At 41.8% G+C, this 25,021-nt stretch overlaps 1 protein-coding gene across 1 annotated transcript in view; it reads right to left on the bottom strand.

Annotated features, from left to right (window-relative positions):
• Positions 1-233: 233 nt before the first annotated feature.
• LOC132592607 (uncharacterized) overlaps positions 234-25,021 on the bottom strand; it is a 41,747-nt gene continuing 16,959 nt past the window's right edge. Inside the window, exons 7-14 of the mRNA XM_060278256.2 lie at positions 12,298-12,362; positions 8,114-8,191; positions 7,605-7,665; positions 7,089-7,143; positions 5,358-5,407; positions 3,953-4,012; positions 2,983-3,030; positions 234-895 (exon numbers count right to left, since the gene is read on the bottom strand). Of these exons, the coding sequence (XP_060134239.2) occupies positions 668-895; positions 2,983-3,030; positions 3,953-4,012; positions 5,358-5,407; positions 7,089-7,143; positions 7,605-7,665; positions 8,114-8,191; positions 12,298-12,362 (645 nt within the window). The 3' untranslated portion in view covers positions 234-667. The remainder of the gene's footprint in view (positions 896-2,982; positions 3,031-3,952; positions 4,013-5,357; positions 5,408-7,088; positions 7,144-7,604; positions 7,666-8,113; positions 8,192-12,297; positions 12,363-25,021) is intronic.

Raw genomic sequence — 25,021 nt, 5'->3', positions numbered from 1 at the left:
CCAGAGTACACAGAAACACCGTTTACCTTCCCGCTGCAGCAGTACCTATATATGTACTCACGCTGATATGCTTTCAAACTCCTAGGTTGGCAAGAGCTGGGGCAGAGCAACAGGAGCTCACCACCTTCTGACTGGCAAGCCCAAGAGGCTTGGTGGTTTAGACCATAGCGCCACTCGCTTCCCCATTGGCTAGTACCCATGCATGACATTATGCATAATGAAGAAATTACCACCAAAATTTATTCTCAAAACCCTGACCAAGGTATAGTTACAGGATTCTTTCAGGGGTGCCATGGCAGTTAAATCAATATGAAATCAACATTTGTACTGTAAATATACACTTGTGATCCTGCATCAACCAATCGTTGTCTCTAAACTGGTAAAGCTATGCTAAGAGAAGCAAGAATCCCCATGCTAGGCTCTGTTGTCTTTCATAATCAGCAGACCTGTGCCATAGCCAGGCCATTGTACTGGGGATAGAGTGTTGGCAAACCTGTTAGTTATAGCTGTGACATTTTGTCTAAATGCTGATTTTTATTAGGTTTTATGTGTTTTTATTCAGTCGCCGTGCGAAATGCTTTGATCATTAATTTAAGCAGAACTGAAATATAATAACAAATTTTCTTAGCAATCCAGAAAACTTAGGGCTGTCCACCAAACATGCCAATTAGCCACTAATATTTGCTGAAGGTACCCTACCACGCCTTTCAAGGTGTTGTTTAACAAGTTGCAACTTGTAGGTGCTCCATAGTTGATGTATAATGTAGCTTTCCTGGATCGTACTCTTTGTGGGGCAGCTGTTCGCCATCTCTAGAGCTATCTGCCTGGATTTAAGGGGTGCTTCCTCAAGAAAAAGTCTTTTGGGAATTAATATGCACTCTGCTCCTTCGCTGATCTGTGAAAGCAGGGAAAGCAATGCAGAATTCAGAGCGAACTTCACACTTCTTCTGAAACCATACAAATAATTGGGCTGCATTGGGCTCAGGTTCCTGGAAAAGTTACTGTATTTTTCCGTCTATAAGATGCCCCCATGTATAAGTCAGCTCCTATTTTGGGGGACTCAGATTTAAGAAAATGGGGGAAGATGTATCCATGTATAAGACGCCCCCTAATTTTTGACATTATTTTTCAGGGGGGGGGGGAACACCCTAGTCTTATACACGGAAAAATACGGTACTTGTCTTTGGATCCCTTTCAATTTCATGCCACTCAAGAGTTTTGGGTGGTATGCAAATTCAGCTTTTATTTTCAAACGGGGTTTGTCTTCCCACTTGCAGAAGACTATATAAGAGTAAGGCATTTCACAATGTGTAGTTGTGATGCATTGGCTAGGGTTCGAAGTATAGTTACTCAACAGCATGGCTAAAAAAATATTCCATTAGGAAAAGCACACAACTGAGGTTTGGTCTGAAAGCTTTGGTATGTTCTGCTTTATTTGAATGCACTGCACAGCTTTTAAGTGGATAAGGAAAGGCACAACTGTGGCACTTAAGATTATAGTCTCGAGACAGTACCCCTTTCTATATTATTCTTCAGTACATTGCTTGCTCGTCATAAAAAAATTATGAGACTCTGGGGGAGCAGTTACATGGTGTGCACTGTATAGATTTTATTTTGAAAAATGACAAATGTTTGACCAGTCAAATTCAAAACACAATGGGAATTCTTTATAACTGAGAAATACAAAACAAAACAATAAGGGACAGCTAGTCGTTTTTAGAACAAACACTGCCTCCTGCTACAAAAATAATTTAATTCAGGAAGAAACTGGACTTCTGCTGTGAGCTAACAAAAAATTATGTGACACGGAGCAGACCAAGAAATCTTTCTAAGGCATATATTTATGATTGGCTACTGGTTTTGCCAAAAGGCTACTCTGAGAAGGAAGTGAGAAAGTGTAGGTTCAACCGCCCAATATAAATTTCTATAGTTTTGCCCACATCCTTCCTTCACTTGTAGATTGGCAGGTGTGTATTCAGGAGCACTACTCCAGTGCTAGCCTTGTGATTCATAACTTAAATGTCAAATATCCTTGTTTGCATGTCACCATTTGAGTGTTATTATGGACATCTAGAAATGTTCTCTGTAGGCCACTAAACCAAGGCAGGCTGCCTTTTCCCCTTTGAGTGTTTCAGAAAAGCTTATTCATCAAGCAATATATAAATGCCCAAGCATAACTGTCAAGTTTTCCCTTTTCTCGTGAGGAAGCCTATTCAGCATAAAGGAATTTCCCTTTAAAAAAGGGAGAACTTGACAGCTATGCTGCCCAATGCTGTGTTTGCTTCACAAATTCCTACAAGAGCCAAGTGGGTCCCTCCCAACTTCTGGTAAAGTGTTGAATAAATAAAATAAAATAAATAAAATCAAAGTAGGAAATTGAGGCCTCAACCCCTCAACATAAACAAAATAAAAATAGTAACAACACCCTATCAATCAGCAAAGTACACATTGATCCCTGTGCACCTGCCCCACGCAGAGGCATTGTAGCCTTTTAGAAAGATACACATCATATAGCAGCTGTATGCGATGTAAGTCTGATGATACTTTATCCACTCAATTTGTCATAGTGGGAGGGAGGGTGATTTGCCATTGAGGAAGGACAAGAAGATGCTTAACTATTCCCCTACCTCCTGCTTTTTCCTGAAAACATCCCTCCTTCAACCACATTTATCCCCACTGGGGTTCCAGAATCAAGTTTACTTTGGAAACACAGGTTTGGAAAGCAGCATTTAAAACAGAAAAGGGACATCAGGTACTGTTTATTGCATTTGTATGTAATTTGTAATTCATGGTGTTCCACTTGTAGGAACTGGATTAAAACTTTTTGCATAGAGAGAGCTCCGCCCCCCTTCAATCTGAGGATGAGACAACTGGTTCCCAGTCCTAATATTAAAAAGGTTTAAAAGCCTAAATAAAGCATATGGGGTTGGAGAGAGACAGGGGAACATGGTTTTTCCTGCATTGTTCAAAATAATTTCTTACCAAACTGAGTTGAAGGTCACAGAATTTGTCCATTATTTCGGTCAATCCCTGTAATGGCAAACATACACTTTAATACTGATGCGTTTATGCTAAAAACAATTTACTTTCTTTCACATGTCAATCTTTTGGAGTTGTGCCAGCCAAATTCCCCCAGCCAGTTCCTACAGAACAGTGGTGGGAAGCCTCTGGCCCATGGGATAATTAGGCCCACAAGGCCTTGGCTTGGAAGTTGGCCCAATGGGCTGCTTTGGGCAAGCCACACCCACCATTCTCACACCTGAGATCACGTGGTGTCAGATGTGGGAAAGTTCCAAGGAAGAAGCTTCCCTTGCAGCCATAGCTTCAATTCAAGCTGCAACTGCAATTGAAGATTGGCAGTGCACACTCTTAAGTGGACTCCCATTGATTCTTTTGCATCCCCAACTTGAATTCAAGCTGGGAACACAAAGGAGCTTTATTCACCTCTGTGGCTGGAGATGCAAAAGAAGAATTGCTGCTTTGCAGACACAGTTTGAGCTTTGAATAATGTCATATGACACCCTGTAACTGACAGGTGGGCAGTGACCATCAAGGGGTAGGTTAGGCAAGTTCTGGTTCTGGCCAGGCAGGTAGCTCCAATTCCCCACCTCTGCTACACTTTGGAATTTAGGCCCCTGTCAGTCACTAAGAATGACAATTGCTCCATTTTGCTTTTCCATGTGGAAAAGATTAGCATTAAAAGAATGGCCATTCCATATATTTTAGAAGAATTTGTACCAATAACTGCATTAAAATTTGCAACAAACCTTCAGCCTAAGATCTGGAGAGCTATTACCTTCAAAAAATAAGGTGACTATCATGGAACTAATTTTCTAAGCACTTTTTCTAGTTTGTCCTGTAGCCTTTTTTCTTCAGGCTTGGCCAACTGGAGCAATTTTTCAAACACATGCTGTTTCCATCTCAATAAGGTTTGCGCCACTCAGATACTCACAAAAATATCACTTTGTTCAAGATTCCTAATCTTTAGGAAACGGGGAGCTAATGAAGCTACCTGTTGTGAAAAGAAAAATGTGGTAAATGCCGCAATGGGCTAGCAATTTACTCTTAAGGATGGAAATGTCAAGTTAAGAAAGGTTAACCACCAAGGGCTTTGCTTTGACTGGACTGAGGAAGAAGCAGAAAAGTTAACTAGAGCATAACTGAATACACTAGGGGAAAATTTGTGTTAATTTGTTTTATTTGCTGTAATTAAGAGAGAGGAAATGCCTTTGGGATAAAAGAGAGTAATAAAGCTTTATCAGTTTTCCAGGGAGGAAGATAAATGCAGTTGTAAGTCAAATTTGTAATTTGTGTTCTCTAGGTTAAAAATATTAATTCTGTGCAGAACAAATCCAAATTGAATGCAAGGAAAGCTAAATTCTGTATCCTGTAAAACACAGCTTAAGCACGTTTATATTCTCATTTTGTAGAATTGATTCTACCTTTTCCGGTCACATGGAGGTTGGGGGAAGAGAACGTGAAAAAATAAAATAAAGAAAACCAGCATGCTTATTGGCCATATGTTTGTGCTGCTAATGGGTGACTAATGTCCAGAACATACAATTAAAACCTCTGTAAATTGCCATGGCTCTAAGGGGCAGCTGTATTTTCAGAGTTCAATCAAGATGCCTGCCCAGCTTAGTGCAAAATACTGCTTCCAGACTGCTGTCAGAATATATTACTGTTAGAATATATACACTGGTTCAACCTCAGAAGTTGAATGGAATCTGTTCTGGAAGTCTGTTTGACTTCCAAAACGTTGGGAATCCAAAGTGCGGCTTCTGATTGGCTGAAGGATGCTCCTGCAGCCAATCGGAAGCCACGGAAGCCCCATCGGACATTTGGGTTCCAAAAGAACGTTCACAAACTGGAACACTCACTTCCGGGTTTACAGCGTTCAGCAGCCAAAACATTCGACTCGCAAAGCGTTCGGGATCCAAGGTACGAGTCTCTCTCTCTCTCTCTCTCTCTCTCTCTCTCTCTCTCTCTCTCTCTCTCTCTCTCTCTGTGTGTGTGTGTGTGTGTGTGTGTGTGTCAGTCTTTACAGTATTGGCTTTCCAAAGTATTGGTGATCAACTTTAAATGAAACAGATTGTGCCCAAGTCCAAGATATTTAAAGGAGTATATTATATTAATTATATTATATTATTATATTATATTATATTATTATATTGTCTTCTCACATAGGCTATCTTCAGAAGCCCCACTCCAAAATCACTGGTATGTGATTGGTAGGAATGCAATATAGGGCGTGCTCCAAAGGTGTGGGACCCAGATTATGGAATTCCATGCCCCAGAAGCACTCATATACTCATGTACACAAACATAAAGGAAAGAAAGTGACTTCATTGTCCTACCTGTGGCCTTTGTTTTTCAGATGTATATCTATGTGTCATTCTCAGTGGAGCTGAGGTGTCTATAAAGATGCAGCAAATCATAATAAAAAGAATAGCTTTTAAAAACATTTTAGTATTCAGAATGCTTCAAAATATACGTATTTTTGAAACCATCACCCTACGTATCAGAATACATAATGCTTATTACAAATCCAGGCTCCAGCATCATTGCCACAGATCATGTGACCCCTTGGCCTTTCTTTTCTTTCTTTTTTTTTAAAAAAGAAAACATGACACTAAATTATTGCTTGCGAATTGCAGTGTGCTGGGTTCAGTTTGATGTTTGCAGAACTTGTCTTAATTATGCTTTAATTAAAAAGACAAAATAAAATCAAGCAGGAAGCAGAGTTGGCTCATTCAGGTTGCATTACCGTGCCAATTAGGGCAATGCGTGTAGAAGTGGCTTCTCTAATAGGGGGCTCTGGCCTCCAAATCATCATTCGCAATGGCTATTCTCATGTCTGTGTGCATGAATTTGATTAGTTATTATAGTAATTTGTTTGTGGTTTCAGACTAAAATACAGTTTATAAGAAAAGCTCCTGCTTATTTTCAGTAAATATACTAAAATGAGCTCAGAGACTGGGACAACAAACATTTATCTCTTCTGCATCTATCAACCATTCATTCGCATACTAGAAAATAATTCTGATTTGACAGCAAGGTCACATATATACGCGATACGTTTAAAAGACATGGCTTCCCTCAAAGAATCCTGGAAAGTGTGGTTTGTTATGAGTGCTGGGAATTGTATCTCTGTTAGGGTTAACTACTGTTCCCATGATACTTTGGGGGAAGCCATGTGCTTTAAATGTGCCTTAAATGGATGGTGTGCTTGTTACCTAAGGGGGTGCATGACACTGTGATTGTAGAAATCCATACGTATGAAAGTCCTAGAAAAAGTCAGTACGGTCGTACCTCGGAAGTCGAACAGAATCCGTTCCGGAAGTCCGTTCAACTTTCAAAATGTTCGGAAACCAAGGCACAGCTTCCAATTGGCTGCAGGAAGCTCCTGCAGCCAATCAGAAGCCGCAGAACCCACATCAGATGTTCGGGTTCCAAAGAACATTCGCAAACCAGAACAGTCACTCCCAGGTTTGCTGCGTTCAGGAGCCAAAACATTTGAGTCGCAAGGCGTTTTGCTTCCGAGGTACGACTGTGGTATATATTTCTGCATGCTGAAGAAGCTGCCCAAGTTCCATGTTCACAAAATGAGGACTGTCGGCTATCATTGTGAACTTTCTTTGAAGAACAAAAGAGAGGCTTTGGTAGGTGCTAAAGAAGGGGCATGCCAGAGACTAAGATAAAAGAATGTGCCATAATGGTTTACTTCTTCATTTCACACAAACACAAATCTGGCTTCTATTTTGTGGCACACAATGTAAGAGTGGTCACCAGGTAGTGGAGACCATTCTGACAGGTTACCACTAGCAAATTAGAAGCACTAATCTTGCAATTAAACAGTCAGTTCTGAATGCTTACACTTGTTTTTATTGTCAGCAATTGCTCGATTTGTTGTTTCCAAATTAGTGGAGCCTGTTACTCTTTCCATGAGGTACTGAAAATGTGCCCAGAGTATAGTAAAAGTTGTCTATTGCAGGATGTGCTTATGTTATGTAAGGAAGTTAGTGAACTCTATCTCCTCTTTTGAATTACTTTGGTCAAAATTTGATTAAAAAGATTAGAACAATCACCATCCCGGGTGCTAATTGTCTCTGGATCCAGCTTTGCTGCCTCCGTGCAACGGCCCTACAAGAATAGAGAAATATTTGTATTATATTGTATTGCATTAACTATAATATTATTTCTTTAACTTTAACCATTATTCCCCTTTATTAGCTAAACTACAAACTGGGCATTATCCAGAGTTAAATACATCAATGGAAAAGAATGGCGCATGCGTTTAAATTGGTTTGGAAAAGCAAAAAAATAGGGTTTGTTTTCATATCCTGTGACAATGAACATAGAACCTGGTATCTAAAGTGCAACACAACCTTTTTGGATGTGATTTTGCTACAAGAAGAAATACAGCTAACCCCTTGGAATTGTTATATGGATATCCTAACTTTCTGAAGCCACAAAAAGTGGCTTTTGGTATTAAAAAAAAATGTACATTTCATTTTCAATGTGGCCAATATAAATTTTATGGTGGGATAACCTCCCACCCAACATGGCATTGCTATTGTGCTAGCTTATTTTAAGATACTTACTGATTTCACAATAACCAGAAAGTAAGAGTTCAGGGTGTCAGCTAAAACAGTTGTACCAGCCCTGCATAAAGTGAAAGAAATGAAATGGCATCGATTCAATACGTAAACATTTCGGACGCCCATGATTCAGATTAAAGTCCGACTCAGATACATACAAATCTGATTTAAATGGACCCTTAACTTGAGAGACTTCTGTGCTTCTTATTTTTGGTTTTGTGCTATACTCAATCTGAACTCGAGCCCAAAGAGATGATAAAGAATATAAGATTCTGCTCTAAATGAGCAGATAAGCATATAAAAAGTAACCCCTGTAGAACCACATATGTATTTTATCTTGATGAAACTTTTAAGATCACTCACACACAAATCTAATAACTCATGGAAACGGAACATCTGAGCCCCAGGAAAATGGATGGGCCCAGTTACAGAAAAATCTACAGACAACTGTAGCAAATTTGCCATTCGTTATAAACTTTTTGCAAAGGCAAGTTTTTATTATTATTGACAACCTGTAAAATTTCCATAGACAGCAATGGACAAGGTGGTCTATTTTTCCTGATGGCCATGTAGAAAACAGTGGGAGGTTTCTGCAGAGAAAACAGGCAGAACATATCTTAGAACTGTTAATGAAGTATCTTTCTATAGCTGAAATACACAAAATAAAACTACTTGATACTGTAGTAGCAAACTTGGTGGCCTTTCAGGTTGGGAAAATGACTGTTGTAGAGGAGACCACACACTTTGCTAAGGAGTAGGTTTGTAACTTGATGGTCTCTAGACCCAGCACTGCTGTTGAATTCTCAGGCAATAGCTGTGGCCTGAAGTGCCTTTAAACAGTTTAGGCTTAACTCAATGTTGGATAGAGAGCAGACTATTGTTATTCAGTAGGCTGTCTCCGAGATTTAAACTGCACTGGCATCTCTGTTAAAGATATAAATTAATATAACAATAAATAAAAAGCAGTAGGGAAAGGATACAAATACAGTATAGAATTCTGTAGCAGCATTAAGGGAAATAACAGTGTTTTAATGCTGTCATGCCAACAAAAACAGGAACATTGAAAGGTGAGTGATCTGGTTACATTTTAGCCTTATAGCCCAATTTTAACCTCATCTACTTGGAAATAAGTTTCAATGAGCTCACTAATGCTTATAATAGAAATAAATAAATAATAAAATTTATTTATACCCCGCCCTCCCCCGGCCAAGACCGGGCTCAGGGCAGCTAACACCAGGTATAAAAACAATTGATTAAAATACAACTTAAAAACAGGATTAAAATACAACTTAAAATGCAGCCTCATTTCAGTAGAAGCTCAGTTCAAAACTGTTTGGGGGGAGAAAACGTCAAATCTTCACCAAGGCCAACTATCCACCAAGGCAGGTCCTACATGGGCGGAAGTCCCCAAATAGGGGTGTAAGAGAGAGGGCTGGCAGAGAGCAGCCCACTCTGCTTACTTCTACCAGCTGGGAGAGCGGCAGCAAGAGCAGCAAGGCAGGGAGGAGGTTCCAGGGCTCTAGCAGAATACTGGAGCCTCAGCTGCAGTTGGGAAGCAGAGAAGAAGGGGTGGAGCAAGCTGCATCAAAGGGTGGAAGGGAGGGGGAAGAATCAACGGCAGCTGAGGAGAAAGGTTGGACACTACGGGGACCCGTAGTGCCAGGAGGGGCATTTTGGGGACCAGTCTTAAAGACTGAGGCAGAGCCCGCCAGACGCCATTGCGGGCTTCTCATCCATGCAGAGAAGACATGATTTGAGACATCTCACCACTGTATATAGCATGCAAAATAAAACTCTGAAAATCCAGAGGATGTGTGGAGTGCTTACTTGGGAGTAGCCAACACCCATCTGTGACAAGGGGTTCCATCACAGAAGGAAAAAGGAAAGAGGGGGAGGGATTCAAGTTGATTCCAAGCCAAAGACCAGGCAGAACAACTCTGTCTTACAGGCCCTGCGGAAAGAAATCAGATCCCGCAGGGCCCTGGTCTCATGAGACAGAGCGTTCCACCAGGCTGGAGCCAGTGTTGAAAAGGCCCTGGCTCTGGTTGAGGCTAATCTGACTTCCTTAGGGCCAGGGATCTCTCAAGTGTTGCTATTTATGGACCTTAAGGTCCTCCGCAGGGCATACCAGGAGAGGCGGTCCCGTAGGTACGAGGGTCCTAGGCCGGGAAGGGCTTTAAAGGTCAAAACCAGCACCTTAAATCTGACCCTGTACTCCACCGGGAGCCAGTGCAGCTGGAAAAGCACCGGGTGAATATGCTCCCATGGCAGGGACCCCGTGAGGAGCCTCGCTGCAGCATTCTGCACTCGTTGGAGTTTCTGGGACAGCTTCAAGGGCAGCCCCCGCGGAGAGCGAATTACAGTAGTCAAGCCTGGAGGTGACCATCGCATGGATCACTGTGGCCAGGTCAGGGCGGGAAAGGTAGGGACCAACTGCTTGATGCGGCGAAGGTGGAAAAATGTCGCCTTGGCTGTTGCTGTAACCTGTGCCTCCATGGAAAGGAAGGCATCAAGGATTACACCCAAACTCTTAACGGAAGGCAGTGGCACTAATTGGGTCCCCGCAAGAGAAGGGAGTTGGTCCCTCATCCCCATGCCATCCCGACCCAGCCAGAGGACCCCTGTCTTCGAAGGATTTAGTTTCAATTAGCTCCCATGAAACCATCCAGCCACAGCCTCCAAGCATCTGGTCAGTGTGCCCAGGGCTGAGTCGGTGTGGCCATCCATCAGCAAATAGAGCTGAGTATCATCAGCATATTGGTGACAACCCAGCCCAAAGCTCCTGACAATCCTGGCAAGGGGGCACATAAAGATGTTAAAAAGCACCGGGGAGAGGATTGTGCCCTGCGGCACTCCACACACCAAGGAGTGGCACGGTGACATCTCCCTCCTCAGCACCACCCTCTGCCCCCGACCAGAGATAAAAAAGCACAGCCATTGTCAGGCTATGCTCTGTATCCCCACGTCGGCGAGGTGGTGTTCCAGAAGATCATGATCGACCATGTCAAAGGCTGCTGACAAATCTATGCTCTTGAAAAGTCTGTCTAGCATAGAAGTGCAGCCTTTAGTTTGTCATCCTGTGTTTGAGGCAGAACTTACCTTTCTAATATTCATGAGGGAGGGGGGGAAATAACTTATTTTTGCTGATCTAAAGTGCTCTTTGTCTTATGTGTAGCCCTCAGGCCCTCCTGATAGGAATCACGCAGCTTCATTGCTCTGTGTTGGTGTTTAAATAATTGTGGAGGAGAAAAATTATCTAAATACAGCAGTGCCTTGGTTCTCGAACAGCTTAGTTGTCGAACAAATCAGCTCCCGAACGCCGCAAACCCGGAAATAAGTGTTCCGGTTTGCGAACATTTTTCGAAAGCTGAACATCCAATGTGGCTTTCGCTTGGAAGTGCCTTGGTTTTTTAACAGTTTTGGGAGTCAAACGGACTCCCAGAATGGAAAAAGTTTGAGAACCAAGGTCCACTGTTCCTCATTTTCCTCTTTTTATTTTTTCAAGGGAAAATTAGGAATCTCAATTTATTATTTACAGTCAACTTCAATTCAATTCAATTTTATTACAGCAAAAGCCAGCAATACAGAATATCATAATTCCAAACGAAAGAAAATCAGCAATAACATCACCAGAACTAAAACAATTACACAAAAGGAATTTGCAATGTGTCATTCAATAGGAGGGATTTACGTTTCTTGATAGCTAAAGTGCAGAATTTAGCCATGTCATATGACACTGGGTTTGAGGAATCTTCCAGAAGGAATTTTCGTAAGAGTTCGGGGGGAAATTCCAAATAATATTGCAAGGGTGTAAATTTTGATAAAAGGGGTAAAATAAGTCGAGCTCGTTCTTCACTATAAAATTCACAAAATAAAAGAATGTGAGTCACAGATTCTACCTTGTTAAGATCACAGTCAACTTCATGAAATCCATTGTAAGATTTGCATACTAGCTGATCACTCATATCTATCTTCTATTAAAGATGCTACACACATTCTCTCTTATTTCACATCTTGGCTCCTAAACTGTGTCTTTCCCCCTTCTGTCCAAATAGTATTTTATTTGAATGTGCCCAGCACCATCTACTGGGCAATATCACAAAAACACATTGCTAGGATAACTGAAATCACTGGTGTCTCCTATAAAATCAGAAACATAAGATAAAATAAGTTGACAGCATCTACTGAAAATGAGAAAAAACAGATTAAGGTTTCAAACTGTGTTTTAAAGAGCTTTGCAAAGTTTTAAAACCTGTTTTGCGTTTGCAGTTTGAAAACAAGTTGTTCCAATGAAAGTATCGCTCCCTTATGATTCCTGCCTCCCAATACAGGCACCTTAAGTAGAAATAAAAAGTAATCTAAGAGTTGAATTATTTCATTTTACATCTGTCAGTGTTGGTTGACTGCCTTTAAAATTTAAGAATATTTGACAAGCTGTACACCTTAACAGGCATACATTAATTATGGACCTTAAGTCTTGAAGCAAAAATAACCCAGCTATATATGAAATATTAAACATCTCAGAAGAATATAGTTTAATGTGCAAAAGAGTTGTTGTTTTTCTCCTTCACTTTCAGGCAGCAGACATCTATCCAACAGCCAAGCATGGGCTACACACATGTTATTCATTTTAGGGTTACAGTCATAATCTAAAAAAGCACTGTTGTTGGTTTTTTTGAGATAAAAAGTAAGTTACCTTAAAAAGAGACAAGTTGTGCGGTGTTGCTCACATCGTAAGTTGGCAAGGATACATTTAAAATCCTGTTAAACAAAAAACAAAAATTATATTTAAGGAAGTAACCTTAATTGTGTCATATACCAGCACCAAATTTTATATATAAAGTTTATATATAAACTTGACTAGTAGAAAACCTATACAACTTGGGACCTAGATACTTGATGGAATGCTTTCTCCCACATAGACCTGCCTGTGGGGGAGGCTCTCCGAGGGGCGCCAGATATCTGAAGCTTGTTACGTAGCAGCCCAAGGCAGGACCTTCTCGGTGGTGGTGCCCTAATAGGAAACTCCTCCTCCTCTGAAATAGAATTGTCACCAAGTTTTCAGCAGCCGGCAAAAAGACACACTTGTTTACTCAGGCATTTGTTGGGGTTTAATGCTGTTTGCTCATTATTTTACTGGCGGTCAATATTGCGAATAACATTTTTGTTTCTTGCGTTTCGTCTTTTAAAGTTATCTAATGCATCCACTGTGAGATTGTTGTTACAACGAAGAGCAGGCGACAAATATTTTAAATCAGTGTGATAAAATAATTTACCATGGCTTTGTTTCCATATTTTGATAACGAGGAACTTGGTGGTGCCAGGGTGGTGTTTTGTTTTGTTCGTTAACATCTTACGTTGTTAGGCAATTTGGGCCTCCATAGTGATAGGGTAAAGATATAACACGTCTCAATCTGTTCAACGTGGATCCCATAGATTGTACACCCCTTCCCTTCCACCTCCCCCGTGTGAATTCAAACTCGCTTCCCTTTTATGCATCATCTGTGGAGTAGCACTGTATCTTTAAGCAGAGGCTTGACAGCCATATGTCAGGGATGCTTTGATGGTGTTTCTTGCTTGGCAGGGGGGTTGGACTGGATGGCTCTTGTGGTCTATTCCAACTCTATGATTCTATCTGCAGCAGGTTAAATGCAAACTATGGTTAACATGAAATAAAAATTTGAATCCAGGGTTTCTTAGCATCAGGCGCGCCAACTCGTGTGGGGGCTGGGTAACCTTGGCCCCCTGCCATAATTTTTCTCTGGGGGTCCAGCCCCGTCAGTATTTGGCCCATGCCAACCAACGCTGGTCCCTCCTTCCCCCACTTGTTTGCTCCTTTCCTCTGTGTGATTTGGCCCCGAGCAGCTAAGCAGAGGCAGGCAGTCGGGCGAGCTAGGGGAGACGGCGCCTTCCTGCAGCAGGGACAGCCCCCCAAATACTGCGGTTGCAGCCAGAGTGCTGTGACGAGTGCACCTGGTTAGCAGCAGCTGGCAAAGGAGATGCAGGCACTTGGCTGGCAGCTGGAGGAAGGAGGGAGAAAGGCAGGCAGAGCGAGCGCCCTGGCCATGCTGCCACTACCGCCACAAACCACCTGCAGTTGCTGTGCCTGTCTGGGTGCCTGCCATCCTGACCCTGGGCTCAGAAGGAACTTGGCATTAGCCACGGAGCATATGCAACATTACATCATGGATAATATGGGATAGGGAAGGGGGTTTTTGCATGGCAGAAAGGTGGAAGGATAACATTGTGGATGGCTCTCAATCCTTTAATAATGATTAAGATATTAGGAAACATTATTAGTACTGTAGTTACTGATTATGGACCAGACCAAAAAGAGCAAAGATACGAACAAGCAGCTCTGATTTGATGGCAAAAGTGAAGGCAGTATTTCTCCCTCTGTTAACCTCAGCCACTGAGCCAGGTGATAGGCCTTTTGCTTGAGCAAGGCAGAATCTTCACTTTCTAAAATGTGCCATAACTTCTATCAGCAAAAACCCATAAATAATTAAAGTTAATGCCTAGAAGTTGGCACCAGCTACCAGTGTGATGACTCAACCTCTTGTACCTTCATTCACTACAGATTCAGCTACAAAAGCTAGGAGTTATTAAAAATGCATGAAGAAATTCTATAAGTATTAATATTCCCCTTCTTTAAATGTTCATTTCGACGTAAGCAGCGTTGGAAGGGGTGATCTTTTTTTCCAGAAGTCTTTTTCACCTTCCTGACCTGATAACTCTTGTTTCCTCCGAGAAACAAACACTTAACACACATTAGAGGAGCCTCTCACTTTCTAGGGCATGGATTTGCTGAATACTGCTCTCTCGCCTTTTTGTTTGTTTCTGCTACACACAGTCATCTCCCCCCCCCCCCCGCATACTCCTGTCAGAGTAAATTTCTGTCAGATGCAGATCTAATTCCCCCAGCCATTATCAGAAGATTCAATATAATGCTTTTAAAAAAGTAAATTTGTTTTTAAAGAAATGTAAGACTATCCCATAAACAAACATATACCTGAGGTCTCTGGGGTCAGGTGCAGCTGGTCTTTATGGGCTCCTCAAATCCCATCCACTCAGCCCAGCTGGAATTCAAATCAATCAGCTGGCGGAAAAACCTGCCAATCCCCAGTGGCTGACCTGGGAATTCCCCAATTTGCTGGCTGCTGGTCCCCAGGCGTTGCTCCCTGGGGGGTGGGAGTTCTCTGCAACAGGCCGCAACAGCCACTCACCCCCTGACCGGCTAACCAGCCATTCCCATACTATGGGTGCCAATGAGAATGTCACTAGTTGGATCAACAGCTTGCATAGCCGTGCATAGCACCTCTTGTGCCTTTTAGCCCTAGTTACTATGCCGCAGGTGGCGCTGTGGGTTAAACCACAGAGCCTAGGGCTTGCTGATCAGAAGGTCGGCAGTTCGAATCCCTGCAACGGGGTGAGCTCCCGTTGCTCGGTCCCAGCTCCTGCCCACCTAGCAGTTTGAAAGCACATCAAAATGCAAGTAGATAAATAGGTAAACGGGAAGCGGGAAGGTAAACGGCGTTTCCGTGTGCTGCTTTGGTTCGCCAGAAGCAGCTTTGTCATGCTGGCCACATGACCTGGAAGCTGTACGCCGGCTCCCTCAGCCAGTAACATGGGATGAGCGCCACAACCCCAGAGTTGGTCACGACTGGACCTAATGGTCAGGGGTCCCTTTACCTCACTATGCATTAAAGTTTTGGGCAGATACCGTACGCCGGGTCTGAGTTCTTCATCCTCCAGTGAGAGCCAGGACAGGTGCTAATAGTCCAGAACCCCTGCCCACCACACCCAAGCCATGCCGTTTGGGCCTCATGTGGTTTTCCTGTCTGCCGCCACCACTGCGGACCTGACAGGGCCTTGCGCAGTGTTCCGAGCCACTCACTGCCTGCTCAAAATGGTGGCCAGAGTGGTGCGTTCTGAGCCATCATCTTTTGGCAGCCTGTGCCACCGCGACTGCCAAGATAGCAGTCAGCTCTCTAAGCACGCACGCCTCTGAAGAAGACATGAGAAATATCTTTTTCAAAGCTTTTGGCATAACGTCTCACAATCGACAGCTGAGAAAGAACACAGAAGACAAAAGTTGGGGAAGCAGGAGGCTGAGGTGCAAGGACAATGACAAACCGGCACATTTGGGGTGGAACAGCCATAGGCAACCTTGGCTCTTCAGATGTTTTGGAACTACAATTCCCATAATCCCTGACCACCGGGCCTGTTAGCTAGGGATCATGGGAGTTGTAGTTCCAAAACATCTGGAGAGCCAAGGTTGCCTATGCCTGGGGTGGAACATGGCAGATAAATGTAAAAAGGGAAAGTATAAAATACAGGCAAGCACAATGGGCTGTCGCTAAACCGAGAGTACTCAAGAGGAGACTGTTACTGAGGGAGCAATTGACACATAAAAAAGATGAGAGGAAAGGGCAAAGTTGGGGAGTGGGGTGAGAATTTCACAGACATGCCTCCCCCCCCTACTTTAAGCATCGTAGGCACAACTGTAGACAGAGGAAGAGGCTAGAAGAGGCTGCATCAAATATGAAAAAAATTATCTGCTTTGAGAGAAGGCAGGAAACAAACCAACACTCTATAAGAGATAGAGAGCAAACAACTATCTTTTGGGTGGTACTTTCTTCCTTTGGCACCAGGAGCATAGCTGCCAAGTCTACTTCCAAAAAATGCAGGATCAGCAGTGGCGCGGCACCGGAAGTCGCTTCTATGCATGTCTGGACACACGTATAAGCAACTTCCGGTGCCGCTCTACCCGATTTCAGGTGCCCAGGCATGGGCGGAGCGGCACCGGAAGTCGCTTCCATGCATGTCCAGACCCATGTATGGGCACCGGAAATCGGGCGGCGCCAGGACCCAAAATGGAGCCTCCCTGGCAGGTAGGAAATCCGGGGGATTTGCAGGATTTTTTTCAATCTGGGCTGCCAGCGGAAAACTGTTTAAAATACGGGGGTTTCCCATGAAAAATGGGAGACTTGGCAGCTATGACCAGGAGGAACACAATCCCACTTTGCAGGCATCCTCGTGCCCGACAGAGAAGCAGGTCTGATAGGGTGCAGTTTTCAAAGTCATGGTTCTTCTGGCCCTATCCTGGCATTTATTTTCTCAGAAAAATTGACGCGGGTAGTAGCTTTCCAAGCCCCAAATGTCATATTTTCTGTTTCCACACCTCATGCCACAAGGGGGATTCCTGTGCAAATGCACTGTGTGAATGGTGTAGAGGCAGGCAGCTCAACATGACACAAATGTTTCCAGGAGTTTTTGTTCCATTTAATTTTTGCTCCCAGAAATCAATCCTATCTCTCTACCCATTTGAGTTCAATGAGGCTTACTCCCTGGAAAGTAGGTGCAGGATTGCAGCCTTAACATAGCTGCCAAGTTATCCCTTTTTAAAAAGGATTTTCCCTTATGCTGAATAGGCTTCCTCGCGAGAAAAGGGAAAACTTGGCAGCTATGAGCCTTAAGGCTTACTAGCATAGTGTTTCTTCACTGCTACCATTCGCACACAGCACTTCTGTGTGGAAATCATTACAGGAATATATGAACAATATGTGCTAATGGACCCTAAATGTACCCGCGTGCAAGAGAGAAACCACCAGCTTTCATTTCCAGTACATTTAAGTGCATGTTGGATCCAAACCAGAATGGGATTAGAGACTGAAGGGAAGAAAATCCAACTCTTTGTTTTCCCTGAAAGCTCATTTTCATCTCTTGGAAGTATCTTTCCTCAGCAACAATCATAAAATTATATTGCCGATCCACAATTTGTAACTTGTAGTTAACCACAGGAAGATGTTTATCAGCTTGCAAAGTAATTTTTAGAACGCAGAACACAATTTAATACAAATTCAGCTTAAGTGTTGTATAACTCTCATTTAATTATATTAAACTCACACGGCTTCCACTCCTGGTGGTTTATGCTGAATGTGTTGACAACACAAATCAGAACATGAACTGATGTTTTCACAAAAGAGAGTGATATAGGACTAAAGCATCAAAAGTTATGTAAGACATTGTGTGTGTAAACTAATATATTGTCACATCATTTTCCTATAAGTAATCATGTTTAAATCCCATTATAGAAAACAATGTAAAACTACTCCTGGACTGTACCGCTTCAGAGCTGCAAGTGTGAGGTTGCTAGTTTTAGTGCTCCTCTCATATTTTACACACGAAACTCTCAACATGTCAGAGAAGTTATAGTAGATTATATGTCTTTATGACATCTGGTTTTCCGTGTGCAAGCAACTTTTAAAAGAAGAAAACAAAACAAAAAGACTGCATTTAATTGTGATTTACCCAATCTATAGTTTCCAGTGGCAAAGCCCTGAATCAGTTTTATGACATGATGAACTGTCTGTCCCACTTTCACTGAATCAAGCCATTTGGGATCCAGCTGCCATTAGGGCTAATGTGTCAAATCAACGATATACACATATCTTTTGGAGAAGGTAGGGTCACCATGGACATTTTGCAGTCACATCTTCTAAACATCAAAATTCAAGAAAGGGAGATTTTTTTTAGTGGAAAGAGAGAAAGAGCTGGAAAAGGCCAGTATTGTTATTCAACCTGATTGGGGTTTCAGAATAATGAGAAAGAAGCAAAACTAATTCATTTATTCTGTTAATCATGTTTATATGATTCCGTACGTCCTCCATTTGAGCTCAGCTGGCTTTCCTGGTTCTTTCCAGCTGCAAGGTAGTTAAACTGAGAGGTGGCTCAATGTAGCCTATTGAGACCTGCATGAACGCAAGGAGCACTATGCTGGATGATTTAATCCGATTCATAGTGAGAAGAAGACATGATAAAATCCAGCTTTTACCATTTATCTTTTAAATACAGCAGGCTTTCCAAGTCCACAGGACAGGGATTTTATGAGATGAATCATAAAACATTAGTAAACAATTGTAGTTAAGTGTCTCTAAACAACTCTCCATCCAAATGTTTTGAAGAATAAACTTCCAGGATCCATCAAGCTCTGATTAATAGACCTCTATAAAACATACATCAACTTAATGTCAATCCAGTCTAATGATCAGATAGCTCTTCCTCATCTTAACAGTCAGCAAGGCACGACATGAACTACTTACACAAGACTTACTTTGAAGCAGGGCTGGTCAGAGCTCAGCCCCAGAATTTGTTTCAAAGCCAGGTCTCAGCCAAGGATTTGTACATGTGAAACAGAGTATAATTATTATTTTGTACCACAGAAAAGCCAAAGCCAGCTCTCAGACAGCTGTGACGATGCAACAGGGTTCCCAGGCCTGTAAATATGGTTTCCAAGCAAACTTCTGTCCCATGCCTTGTTAGAAATAAAACACTACGTACACAGGAATGATATTTTCAAGCCAAGTGTTAAGGTGTTTGTGGCGTTTCACCTCTAGAGGGTCTAGAAAGAGTTAAGTTGCCAGGGAGGGAAACGGCCAATGGGAGCTCTCCAGGCAGAAGCAGGGGATATATAAGGAGAAGCAGGCAGACAGGAGGGGAGTTAGATGGCGATAAAGGAGTTGAGTGGAGGTGGATTAGATGAGAGAGGTAGAGAGGATTTTGAAATAGAAGGTTAGAGAAGCTAGTGAGGTGAGCGGTGGGGAGAATCTATAATAGTTAAGAAGAGAATGTCAGTTAGGGAGAACAGGGGGAGAACTAAGACTAACGGTTAAGCTTAAAGAAAACATAACTGAGAAACCAATACGAATTAATATGCTTGTAAGATCTGCACAATAAATAAACTTAATTGATTTGTTCCCTGTTCAACAGACTGAGTTCAAATCAATTGTGTACCAGTACACAGATATACTGGTTGGTGGCAGCAAAAAGGGAAGAAATAGGCGAGGGAGGTATTGGGTCTATAGACCGTCAAACGTCTGGGGACCCTTTACCGGTGTAACTCGCCACAGTGTTTTATCAGTAAGATAGTGATTTAAAGAGTGGGCCTGCCCCACAGCTAGAAAGTATCAATGCTTTTCTAAGACAGTTCTTTATGTTACCGTTCTTTATGGGACAGACCTCTGTTGTTGTTTTTTTAAATAAAGATCACGCTTTGCTTTACAAGCCCCAGGTTTTTGGTCTTTGTCATTTTATCCCGACCAAAAGGAGCCTAGGTCTATCTGCTCCTTAGAGGATTTCAGTCCTCCTTATGAGGCTGATCTCCCTTTAAGGGAACTTATTAATTTTTACAACATTTTCAGCGATAATATAATATAAAGCAGTATTAAATTGTTAATAGACAATCCATTAATTTGTGGGAGAGGCTCAAGTCCATAATGCAACTTTAGGCGTATGCAATTAAAACTGATTAAAGTGCTTTTTTACCCTAGTGCAACAAACCCACTTCAAAAATCAAAACAAAAAACCCCCAGACTTTTTCCAGTTAGGAAAGTGATGGGGGAAGTGCTGGAATGAACAAAAGATTAACGGGGACACCTTGCAAGCAAATTATGTTGCATGCAAGATGACTGTTCATTGCTGTATAACCACCTTGTAAATAAATCAGGACAAATGCTCAATAAAGACCAAAAATAATCTCCCTGTTGCATAAGCTTTGTGGAAGCAAGTTAAGATGCATACTGAATTAATAGGTTGTCTGGAGGAGCCCGGTGGTGCTCTTGTGTGGAATAGAAATGAATTCCTGAAATTCAGACATTGAGGGGGGTTGTAAAATGGCAAAGGATTGTTCTGTCTAAATGATAAGTATGTTTCTGTTTTAAAAAGTGTTCCCTCTAGGTCGGGCTTAGGCTGTAATTTTGATGAACAGAGTAGCTCTAATCTACACCTAAGCGCCAGGATAGTAAATCATCTTGGGTAATACAGTCAACTTCCTTTAGAAAGGCCATGAATTTTGTTTCTATGCTGTTCATTTGCACTACTTGCAGTTGTGAAGTGAAAACATTTATAAAGGCCTCCTCCTTCCCCCCCAGCCCCAGGAGTTTAGAAGGCTTTTAAAGTACCTTTTTATTTCTTTATTCCATTATTCAATTCCCCTAAGTAGGCATATTCCTATAGAGTTTAAGCTTCAGTCTCTTGCAATATAAAACAAGAGGAATGAAGGCACTGCTGAGTCTAAAATATTAATAATACATAAAGGTTAGTGGAGCTAAACGTTCCTATAGGTGACTGGCAAACACTCTCCCTTTCTCGGAAGAAGATAACCTGCTAAAATCTAATTATTCGAGGAGGGAGATATTTTTCATAATGCAACAAATAAAGAACATATACTGCACACAACCCTTCATCTACTGTTGCTGCCGGACTGTCTCAATTTGTTTCAAAGTGGTGATTAGATAGGAATACCACACAAGTTCCACTAAAATTTAAGGATGGATATGTAATATGCTTGGAGGATTCTACCGACATTATACGGTGGTGACTTTTTCAATTTTTTTCTCAAAAATTATTTCCTGTAGCACAAATGGATGAAATTTGCCTATTAATGACTAAAATGAGGTATATTCCATTGAAATATTTAAAAAGGTCACGCACAAACCGTTTTTATTTTTTTTATATGCAGTTTTACCATTTCATAAAATTGTATTAACAATTCTATATATATTTCATATCAAATTTGGACACAACACCACATTCCACAATGGGGAGTGTTCTTAGCAACATAGGGTTATACAAATGTCACACCTGCACAAGGTAAAAGCCCCTTTTTGGGACCTCAAAACTCAGCCAGCAGACCCTGCCGGGCATGCTGGGAAAAGAACCTACAGGAGAGGTAGCAAAACATCGTCCTCTAGCGGCGTCTATACTGTTACTGCAGCTAAAAAAAGCTTACTTGTGTGTTCGATGACCCTATATAATGTTGTATATATGTGACTCTAAAGCTTGGGTTCAATTTTATATCTGCTTACAGTGACTTCAAAAATGGTCAAAAAACTGATAAATAAAATTTTCAAAATCATTTTGTGCGTGAGGGGTTTTTTAAATCAAATTTCTTTGAAAGTAAGATTTTATCTAATCTTTAATGAAAGCTCATCAAATTATGATACAGGGAAATGAGGTTGTAAAAAAGTCATCACCCTAACTGACAAACACAAAATTCCAGCAGCATTCGTCTACGCCAGGAGTGGCCAACTCTGAAACAGAGAGTTAAAAACTGGCAGTGATCTACAGTGTTCAGGTCAAAGTTGTTAAGCTTTTTTTAGGGAGTAGGAAAGCCTCGTTTTTTAGGGGTTCAGGTCAAAGTTGTTGAGATTTTTTAGGAAGGAGGAAGCCTCATTTGTTAAGGGTTCAGGTCAGAGTTGTTGAGCTTTTCTGAGGTGGGAGGAAAGCCGTCTTTTGGGGGGGATGAAGGGCTAAAATGTTGAGCATTTTTTAGGGGAGCCAAAGTTGTTGAGCTTCTTTGAGGGGAGCCAGTGATCTACCAGTGATCTACCACAGACATCCAGTGATCTACTGTTAGATCACGATCTACCTGTTGGACATGCCTGGTCTACGCCATTCCTCTGCTACAGACTTTGCATCAGACCTCTTACACCTTTTTGCTACGGTAGAATGAGAATTTCTGTTTAAACACTTGCATTGCTACCATCATGAACTATATCTCTCATGAAGTTCATTTAATAAAATACGTTTTACCCTTCTCTCATTTTAAAAAACAAAATAGACTTTTTTTTTACAGGTGCATGACAGTTTCAAAGTTAACATACTAATGATTAGTATATCCTTTCCAGATTACTAGCAATTTTAAAGTGAGGTGCAGCTTAATTCTTATTCATTCGGATGTATTCATTATATTGTATTCAATATTTTCATCAGGCCTTACCTGAAGGTAAGACGCAAGATTGCAGTATTCATTGTTAATACATTGTTTTTCTTCCCAGAACTTAATAAGCCAGGGAAATCAAGAACGTTCTCATTCTTAAAATATTTGGAAAGGGTAACTCTCATTTCTGTTTTTTACTTCAAGCAACTGGAATTTGTGGGTATATAGCACATTGCTGATACTTAAGTAAAATGGAGGGGGAAAGGCTGGCACTGATCTCCTTATTTGGAAAATTTGACGTTACCTTGTGTACCTAGGAGTAATGGAAGATAATGCAATAAATGTGCATAATACACTATTACTCATGCAGCAATGTGTTTCCATAAAACACATTATACAGATACAATCTTAGCAATATTTATCGTTATTTTTAACCCTGTTTCTCTACTTTTTCTAAAGGAAACTGGCATTCAGTAGGAACTAGTAGCTGGCATAGATATGGTTAAGCAGGATTGAGTTACACATTCTTACATGACTGGAAAGAAATTCTGCAGCATTCCCTGTGTCACTTTAAAAAGAAATCGAACCTGATAATTCTGTCCCTTTACCTATCCCTGTTACTGCTTTAAAATCTTATGAATGTCCATTCAGAAGTCAGTCCCAAAGTGTTCAGTTAAGCTTGCCCTATGGACAGTGTGCACAGGATTGCAACCTGAATATAATATATTCATAACTTTATATGACAGCTATTAAAGGCATGTTACCCTGTTACGTCCTAATACAATTAATACTACTCATTCCCTCTTCACCAGAAAAAATGAAGAGTACAATGGGTGGGGGGAGGGCATGTAGATGAAGAGAATAGCAGATATTTCTACATAAGATATCAATACTCACAAATCACACGTTCATTACTTAAATACCTAGCTTGAGTGAGCCATTCATATTGCCAAGAGAGATTTCTCACCTATTTTGCTCATGAAACTGAGTGTATAATATGCCCAAGACCTAGCAGTAAAAAAACTGCTCTTGTAAAAACAAGCAAGAACTTCGACATTAGAGTTCTTCATATGACAAATTGTAATTCACCTGCCAATACAGATTAGATCATATGGTGTTCTTCAGTACAGGATCATAAGCAGATGATGGGTGAGAACATGCTGAAGAGAATTTCTATAGTGCCACCCTAAACATCTTTACTTTGAAGGAAGTCCCGTTTAATTTGATTTGGTTCCCCTTTAATCTGAGGCTCTTGTATATGCCACAAAGGTTAAAATTGTTTTCTTGGCCTATAACTCCATCAGTTTAAAATACATTTCTCCACCAGCTGTTGAAGAACCATCACACAGGTCAACTCTGTAAAATAGAACTTGTTTGCGACTGAAAATAAGGAGGCATTTTGATAGCCGGTGCTAAGGCAAGACTGAGCTGTGTTTATCCTCATGTGCATGGTTATCATTTGAATCTATGTGATGTTAGCTGACCTGCATTTTCTGCTAATGATAGATGCTTCTGTGCCAATTATATACTATATTTTTCTTTTGTTCACCATCATATTTATATCCGCTGCCATGAGAATGCAAGGCTGCCCTGTCCATTGCTATTTGAAACCTTGCTATGGCATTTGACGGAAACAAATATTCATAACTGGAACAATTTGACAATGGATTTACTCCTAGTAAGGACTGCTCTAGAATAGCAACAACAGAAGATGGCTGTCTGTATGCTGATAGGGTGTTGAAGGGGTGACACTTGGGACGAGCATTAAGCCACTTCTTTGAATAACAAAATAAGAGGGAACTTCTCATATCCTGATTGGGGCTGTGCCTGCCAAACAAGAAGTGGAGTTCTGCATGCAGCTATTCACCTGTCTAGAACCATTTCTCAAGCAAATCACTTGCAGTGATGGACAGGCCAACAGAAGTGCAAGAATCCCACTTTGTTCCTTCTGCCTGCATCTTCCTGACTGGCTCAGTCCTTCTAGGGACAACTGTTTATATATTCTTTATCTTGTTTTGTGATGTCACGCCTTGCTAGTTTGTCTGGCATTAGACTCATCCCTGGCAAACGGATTGAGGTTGAATCCTGACAAGACAGAAGTACTGTTCTTGGGGGACAGGGGGCTGGCTGGTGTGGAGGACTCCCTGGTCCTGAATGGGGTAACTGTGCCCCTGAAAGACCAGGTGTGCAGCCTGGGAATCAGATTGGACTCACAGCTGTCCATGGAGGCACAGGTTAATTCTGTGTCCAGGGCAGCTGTCTACCAGCTCCATCTGGTACACAGGCCGAGATCCTACCTGCCTGCAGACCGTCTCGCCAGAGTGGTGCATGCTCTGGTTATCTTCCACTTGGACTACTTTGAAGGTGACTCGGAAACTGCAATTAATCCAGAATGCAATTAATCCAGAATGCGGCAGCTAGACCGGTGACTGGGAGTGGCCACCAAGACCATATAACACCGGTCCTGAAAGATCTCCATTGGCTCCCAGTACACTTCTGAGCATAATTCAAAGTGTTGGTGCTCACCTTTAAAGACCTAAACGGCCTCAGCCCAGTATACCTGAAGGAGCATCTCCACCCTCATCATTCAGCCCGGACACTGAGGTCCAACTCCGAGGGCCTTCTGGCGGTTCCCTCACTGCGAGAAGTGAGGTTACAGGGAACCAGGCAGAGGGCCTTCTCGGTAGTGGCGCCTGCC

Source organism: Zootoca vivipara, chromosome Z1 (assembly GCF_965207765.1).
Source record: "Zootoca vivipara chromosome Z1, rZooViv2.hap1.1, whole genome shotgun sequence".
Lineage (NCBI taxonomy): Eukaryota > Metazoa > Chordata > Lepidosauria > Squamata > Lacertidae > Zootoca > Zootoca vivipara.
The sequence above is the reverse complement of the archived record's forward strand: the minus strand, read 5'-3'. Positions and strand labels throughout refer to the sequence as shown.